Source organism: Portunus trituberculatus, chromosome 34, assembly GCF_017591435.1.
Source record: "Portunus trituberculatus isolate SZX2019 chromosome 34, ASM1759143v1, whole genome shotgun sequence".
In the NCBI taxonomy this organism is placed as follows: Eukaryota; Metazoa; Arthropoda; class Malacostraca; order Decapoda; family Portunidae; genus Portunus; species Portunus trituberculatus.
Window position 1 is genome coordinate 11,368,881 of NC_059288.1, and position 7,500 is coordinate 11,376,380.

At 43.2% G+C, this 7,500-nt stretch overlaps 1 protein-coding gene across 2 annotated transcripts in view; it reads left to right on the forward strand.

The window, feature by feature from the left end:
- LOC123512738 overlaps positions 1–7,500 on the forward strand; it is a 167,868-nt gene that overhangs the window by 141,803 nt on the left and 18,565 nt on the right. For both annotated transcript variants that reach the window (XM_045269306.1, XM_045269307.1), the window contains exon 10: positions 1,511–1,828. In XM_045269306.1, coding sequence (XP_045125241.1) covers positions 1,511–1,828 — 318 coding nt within the window. The remainder of the gene's footprint in view (positions 1–1,510; positions 1,829–7,500) is intronic.

The following is a 7,500-nucleotide window of genomic DNA, read 5'->3' on the forward strand; positions in this document are numbered from 1 at the left end:
ACACACACACACAGAATTCTCACACCTTGTTTCTATTTACTCTCGTTTTGTTTACTTTCCTCCACGTGTTCCCTCACTTGAGATTTAAAGGGCGCTGGGGCATTTAAACCTTTCACTGCCTGCCCTCCACTTTGCACACACACACACACACACACACACACACACACACACACACACACACACACACACACACACACACACACACACACACACACACACACACACCCTTTCCCCTTCCCGCCTTGCTTACCTTCGCCCATAACTATTCACACCTGCAATCACCAATCACCTGAACACTTGCATTTCATGGCTACCTTTTATTCATTCAGCCATTCATTTTCCTATTCACTCGTTCACTCAGGATTTTGTATTTATTTAGACCTCAAATCTCTCTCTCTCTCTCTCTCTCTCTCTCTCTCTCTCTCTCTCTCTCTCTCTCTCTCTCTCTCTCTCTCTCTCTCTATTTAATTCCACTTCAAAAATCATAAAATTTTCATACACCATCGACTGCATTTCGTCATGGTTGGCAGGAGGAGGAGGAGGAGGAGGAGGAGGAGGAGGAGGAGGAGGAGGGGAAGTTTATTATTTTCCTTATTATTTTTTTTGCCTCACTATTAAATCCAATCTGGCAAAACTTCCTTGTGAAAATCATTTACTCTTTTATTTTGGTCCTCCTCGTCCTTTTCCTTCTCTTCTTCTCCTCCTCCTCCTCCTTCTCCTCCTCCTCCTCTTCCTGTTCTTCCTCCTCCTCCTCCTTTTTTTCCCTCCAGGTGTGTGTTAAGTTAAAGGTAAAAGCTAAAAGTTTCCTTCAAAATATTCGTGTTTTCATTTTATTTTTCCTCATTTTTTTTTTCCTCCTTTTGTGTTTTCAGACGCGATTTTGTTTTTTGTTTATGTTGATTTGTGTTGTTTGTTTACGCGCCATAAGTTAAAGCGAGTTTGTTTGTTTTTAGAGTTTATATTTGTTTCGTTTTGTTTTTCTAAGAGTGTTTCTGTGTGTGTGGGTATGATTTGTTTGCCTGTTTGCTTGTTTGATGGCTTGTTTGTCACAGTGGTGTTGTCGGAAGTGATGTATGACTGTGTGTGTGTGTGTGTGTGTGTGTGTGTGTGTGTGTGTGTGTGTGACATTTCTCATATTCCAACTTTCTGCAATTCTTCTTTTTGTATTTTTTTCTTTTATTTTCACCACTTTACCAACAACACTCCCCAATTTAACTCTCTCTCTCTCTCTCTCTCTCTCTCTCTCTCTCTCTCTCTCTCTCTCTCTCTCTCTCTCTCTCTCTCTCTCTCTCTCTCTCTCTCTCTCTCTCTCTACCCTTAAAAACAAACACATCTATTTAATCATTTAATCTCTCCTTTACTTCAACATTTCTACTTCAAAAAAAACCTTCAAACTCACTTTTCCCATTTTTTTTTCCTGGCAGTACATGACATCACGTGACCTGAACAACTAGTACCTCTCACTCATACCCTTTCCCTCTCTCACTCTCACTCTCTCTCTCCCTGACAGACGCCCCAGTTTGCTCGGAAGTGAGAGACGTATTGGGTGAACTGGGGTCTGTGGTGAGAGCCTCGTGTCAAGTCGAGGCAGCCCCGATTTCACCCATACAGTTCTCGTGGGTGTGGGTGACTCCTAGCTACTCTCGCCGTGTCGTCCCCGCCCTGGTCTCCTCCTCCGGCACGGCTTCCAGTGTCAATTTCACGGTGCCGAGGGACAACGTGACAGAGCCTGGAGTGCCCGCGGAAAAGCTTGGGGTGTTGCAGTGCTGGGCTCAGAACTCAGTGGGGCGACAGGAGAAGCCGTGTGAAGTGGCCGTGAGAAAGCCAGGTAGGTTTGTGTTTGTGTTGGTGGTGGTAGTGGTGGTAGTGGTGGTGGTGGTCTGGAAAGTTGTGCGTGTGTGTGTGTGTGTGTGTGTGTGTGTGTGTGTGTGTGTGTGTGTGTGTGGGAAGGGTTCTGTGGTAGGTAAGAATGTTTGGCAGTGGCAGTTTGGTAGTGAAATGTATTGATTGCTATAGATTAGAAAGTTAAATCTAGGTATCTCTTAATTTATTAGTGTTGCTGTTGGCTTGAAAAGGTGCAGCGATTTTTCTGGTGTAGGTAAATATCTTTTGGTGACTTAATATTGTGTTGAAATAACAGCAAGGTATGCTAGTAATTTTTCATCAGGTAACAGAAATATATATGAGGTAAAGGTGTTTGTATATATATTTCTGTTCGTGTTAGTTTGAGAAGGAATATCAAATGTTGTGACGCAAGTACTCGTAAGAATGTTTTGGTAGTGTTGTGTACTGCGACAAGGTGAAAAGGTGTAGAGGGTAGGTGTGTGTATGGCCGTCTTAGTGTTGGTCTGGAAAGGTGCAGGAATGGTGTAATAAGTGGTTTAGTGTAGTTGTGAACGTCTGGAAACTTTATGTCGGGTGTGTGTGTGTGTGTGTGTGTGTGTGTGTGTGTGCGGTAAGGTGTGGTGAGTAAGTGCAGGTGTCCGTGAGAATACTGGATAGACTTGTTTGTGTGTGTGTGTGTAATTCACCACGGTCTTCTGCTGGTCACCCAGCCAGTCTTCCCCATTACGGAGCGAGATCAGAGCTCATAGACCGATCTTCGGGTAGGACTGAGACCACAACACGCTCCACACACCGGGAAAGCGAGGCCACAACCCCTCGAGTTACATCCCGTACCTATTTACTGCTAGGTGAACACACCCCACACATTAAGAGCCGCGCCCATTTGCCTTGCCGCGCCGGGACTCGAACCCGGTCCTCTCGATTGTGAGTCGAGCGTGCTAACCACTACACTACACTACGCGGTGTGTGTGTGTGTGTGTGTGTGTGTGTGTGTGTGTGTGTGTGTTGGTTTGGAGAAATGGAGCAAGTGTTGTAAAGTGAGAATAAGAGACAACTTTGAGGAATTTCGCTTTTATTATTCTCTCTCTCTCTCCCTCTCTCTCTCTCTCTCTCTCTCTCTCTCTCTCTCTCTCTCTCTCTCTCTCTCTCTCTCTCTCTCTCTCTCTCTCTCTCTCTCTCTAGTGTGTGAGGTTTTAACGTGTGTTCTGGACCAGGTAAGCAAGTGCAGGTGGGAGGAACAAGATTGCTAATTAGAAAAGGTGTTACTTGTGTTAATTCGTTGTTTTTGACCAGGTGTTAATAATAAGCAAGTGTGTTTTTATGTGACAAGTTGTGATTTTATTCTTCAACAAGTGTTTTACCAATGAAGAATGTGTTGCCTAGTGTTTCGTGTTCCAGGTGTGTGTGTGTGTGTGTGTGTGTGTGTGTGTGTGTGTGTGTGCGTTTGCGAGCGCTTAGGTGAGTTTTGAAGCAGGTATCTATGAAAGGCAGGTGTTTTAATGAGGAAAACTTTGTTGAGGTGAGTGTATTGATGTGTATTGGAGCAGGCAAGTGTGAAAAGCAGGTGTGTTAATGAGCGAGGGAATGTTTATCCGTCAATTCTGAAGCAGGTGTATTTATAGGACAGGTGTTTAAATAAGCAGAGGTGTGAAAAAAACTTATTAAGGAGCTTTCTCTTGTGTACTGAGGCCGGTCGGTGAGTGAGAGACGGCTCCTGTAATTAGAGTGATGGAAGCCAGAGAGTTACAGGTGTTAAAGATATTAATTAACTTGCTCAGAAGGTGTGAAGGACGAAGGCGGTAAGTGGAGGGAGGCGGAGCACAGAGGAGGAAGTGTAGCAGAGTAGAGATGATAAAAGGTGACGTAATAAAGAGGAAGAGGAAGAGGAAGAGGATTGTCATGTCCAGCACCGACCGAACGGAGGCAGTAATCCGGTGATAATGACCGGATGAGCTCCATTAATTCACCTGTCCTATCAGGATTGAGATGTGTGTGTGTGTGTGTGTGTGTGTGTGTGTGTGTGTGTGTGTGTGTGTGTGTGTGTGTGTGTGTGTGTGTGTGTGATAGCGTTTAAAGCAAGTCAGCAAAGAGATTTTTCCGCTTCTTGTCTTTCTTTTTCTACTTCCATTGTTTACCCTCCTCCTCCTCCTCCTCCTCCTCCTCCTCCTCCTCCTCCTCCTCCTCCTCCTCCTCCTCCTCCTCCTGCTCCTCCACTACCACCATTACTTCTCGTCTCGTCTCTTCTTTCATCTCCTTTCGTATCCTCTCCTCTTCACACACACACACCACCCACCCACACACACACACCCACACACACACACACACACACACACACACACACACACACACACACACACACACACACACACACACACACGACACCTTAATGCAAATGGGGTCACCTGCAGGCTGTCTAATGAGTTCACATTCACCTGTATCTGCAGGTACACTTATGCAAATGGACCTGATCTTTTGTTGGCGGCTGTTGCTTGTTTCTTTGCTTCATCTTTTGACTTGGTGACCTTTACTTTATCCTTCACTGTTCTTGTTTTCATTTTCTTCTTTTGTTTTTTTTCTGTCTTGTTCTCTTTTATTTTTGTTTTCGTAGTGTTTTTTTTTCGTTTTGGAATTGTTTCGTTTGATTTTTTTTGTTTTGTTTATTATTTTCATTGTGTGTTTTTTTATTTGCATTTGTTTGCTTTCTTTTTTTTATTTTTTGTTTTCGTCTTTTATTTTTCTTACCATATTTCTCATTCTTTTATTTTTCCTTTACTTTCCAGATTTGTGCCTTCATTATTTTTCTTTTCGTAATATTTCACGTTCATGTCACTTCGTTTCTCTTTTTTTTTTCGTTTTTCACACAATTATTTTTACTTTACCTATTGTTATTATTTCATCATCCTTCCCTTCCTCCTCATTTCCATCCCTTCATTATCACCAACCATCTTTTTATCATCACTTTTTTACGTTTATTTCTTTCCATTTCTCTTTTTCATTTTTTATACAATCTTTACTTCTATCTATTGTTATTATTTCATCATCTTTTCCTTCCTTCTCATTTCCATCCTTTCATTATCACCAACCATCCTTTATCACCACTTTATATTTCTCCCCTTTTTCTCCCATTTCCACCATCTTCATCCATCGTGCGGCTATTCTGTTTCACTTCGCTGTTTCCCTCTTCCATTTCCAACCCGTCTATTTATTTCTCCTTCCTAACAACGAAACTACTTGATTGCCTTGTTAACCTCTTTTCCTTAATTGGCTGTTAGTTTCCCTGTTTTTTCTTTACTTTTGTGGAATGTTTTGTGTGCCTTCCAATTTTCGTGTCTCAAATCTCCCTCTCTCTCTCTCTCTCTGTCCCTCTGCTTCTCTGTCTCTCTGTTTCTTTCTCTCTCTCTCTCTCTCTCTCTCTCTCTCTCTCTCTCTCTCTCTCTCTCTCTCTCTCTCTCTCTCTCTCTTTCATTTCGCAACTTTTCAATTTCAGGTGAAGTTTTTGTTCATTATATTCATTCTTTACATTATTTTTTTCCCTTCTTTTTTTTTCTCTCTCTCTTTTCTTTGATGCAACAAACTTATGCTGATTCTTTCGCGCATTCTCTTCAAGGAATTTCGGGAGTAAGTGCAATATGAGAGAGAGAGAGAGAGAGAGAGAGAGAGAGACAAAAGGATAGAAAGAAAGAGATAAAGATAGATAGATAGATAGATAGATAGATAGAGAGAGAGAGAGAGAGAGAGAGAGAGAGAGAGAGAGAGAGAGAGAGAGAGAGAGAGAGAGAGAGAGAGAGAGAGAGAGAGAGAGAGAGAGAGAGAGAGACAAAAGGATAGAAAGAGAGAGATAAAGATAGATAGATAGATAGACAGACAGACAGACAGATAGAGACAGAGAGATAGACAAAGAGACAGAGAGAGAGAGAGAGAGAGAGAGAGAGAGAGAGAGAGAGAGAGAGAGAGAGAGAGAGAGAGATGGTAAATGTAATGTGAATTGGAAAAGAGAGAAAACGAGACCAAATAAAACCAGAAATTGAAGAGAAAGAGGAGACAAAATCCGATAACTTAGCATATTTTACCTCTCTCTCTCTCTCTCTCTCTCTCTCTCTCTCTCTCTCTCTCTCTCTCTCTCTCTCTCTCTTTAATTACAACTTTGGGCATATAATCCGCCCGCTGACCTAGAGAAATGAGAGAGAGAGAGAGAGAGAGAGAGAGAGAGAGAGAGAGAGAGAGAGAGAGAGAGAGAGAGAGAGAGAGAGAGAGAGAGAGAGAGAGAGAGAGAGAGAGAGAGAGATGTATCTGATCATGTTCTTTGCAAAATGGAATATCAGATTTGCGTGTGTTAAAAGGAGAGAGAGAGAGAGAGAGAGAGAGAGAGAGAGAGAGAGAGAGAGAGAGAGAGAGAGTAAAATTGTAGCTCGCTGTACCAAAAGACGAAAGGATTAAGAGAAATAAGTTAAGTCAAATTCCCAGCCAGCCTTGTTCATCCTGGGCTCCACAACAACAGCTACACACATTGCTCTCCTTCCTGGCAATGCCAATTTCTTTTTCCAGGAGAACCTCGACCTCTTCTGGGGAAACTTTGCTACCAAGGATATGAAGAAAGACCCTTAAGGCACTTGTGGCTTACTTCTGTGTGTGTGTGTGTGTGTGTGTGTGTGTGTGTGTGTGTGTGTGTACGCGCGCGTGTGTCTGTGTGTGTGTGTGGTGCCTCTACGTGTGTGTGTTTGACTGTTTGATCTGCTGCAGTCTCTGACGAGACAGCCAGACGTTACCCTACGGAACGAGCTCAGAGCTCATTATTTCCGATCTTCGGATAGGCCTGAGACCAGGCACACACCACACACCGGGACGACAAGGTCACAACTCCTCGATTTACATCCCGTACCTACTCACTGCTAGGTGAACACCACCTACACGTGAAAGGAGACACACCCAAATATCTCCACACGGTTGAATCGAACCCCGGTCCTCTGGCTTGTGAAGCCAGCGCTCTAACCACTGAGCTACCGGGGTGTGTGTGTGTGTGTGTGTGTGTGTGTGTGTGTGTTTGTGTGTGTGGTGCCTCTACGTATGTGTGTGTGTGTGTGTGTGTGTGTGTGTGTGTGTGTGTGTGTGTGTGTGTGTGTGTGTGTGTGTGTGTGTGTGTGTGTGTGTGTGTGTGTGTGTGTGTGTGTGTGTGTGTGGTGCCTCTACGTGTGTGTGTGTGTGTGTGTGTGTGTGTGTGTGTATGTACGTGTGTGTATCACAGAGGAAGAAGAAAAGGATCAAAGAAAGAGTGTACCCTACTTTCTCTCTCTCTCTCTCTCTCTCTCTCTCTCTCTCTCTCTCTCTCTCTCTCTCTCTCTCTCATTTTCACAAATTTGAAGGAAGATTACCTATTTTTCTATCTTTTCCTTCTTTCTTCCTTTCCTGCTTTCTCTTTTCTCATCTTTTCTTTCTTCCTTCTCCCTTTCTTTCCTTCTTTCTCTTTTCTCTCTTTCTTTTATTCCTCCTCTTTTATCTCCTTTCTTTTATCTATTGCTACCTTTTGTCTTCCCTTCATTATTACATTCTTTCTCTTCCCTTTACTCGTCTGTTCCTGAAATTTCTGCTGACATTCTCTCTCTCTCTCTCTCTCTCTCTCTCTCTCTCTCTCTCTCTCTCTCTCTCTCTCTCTCTCTC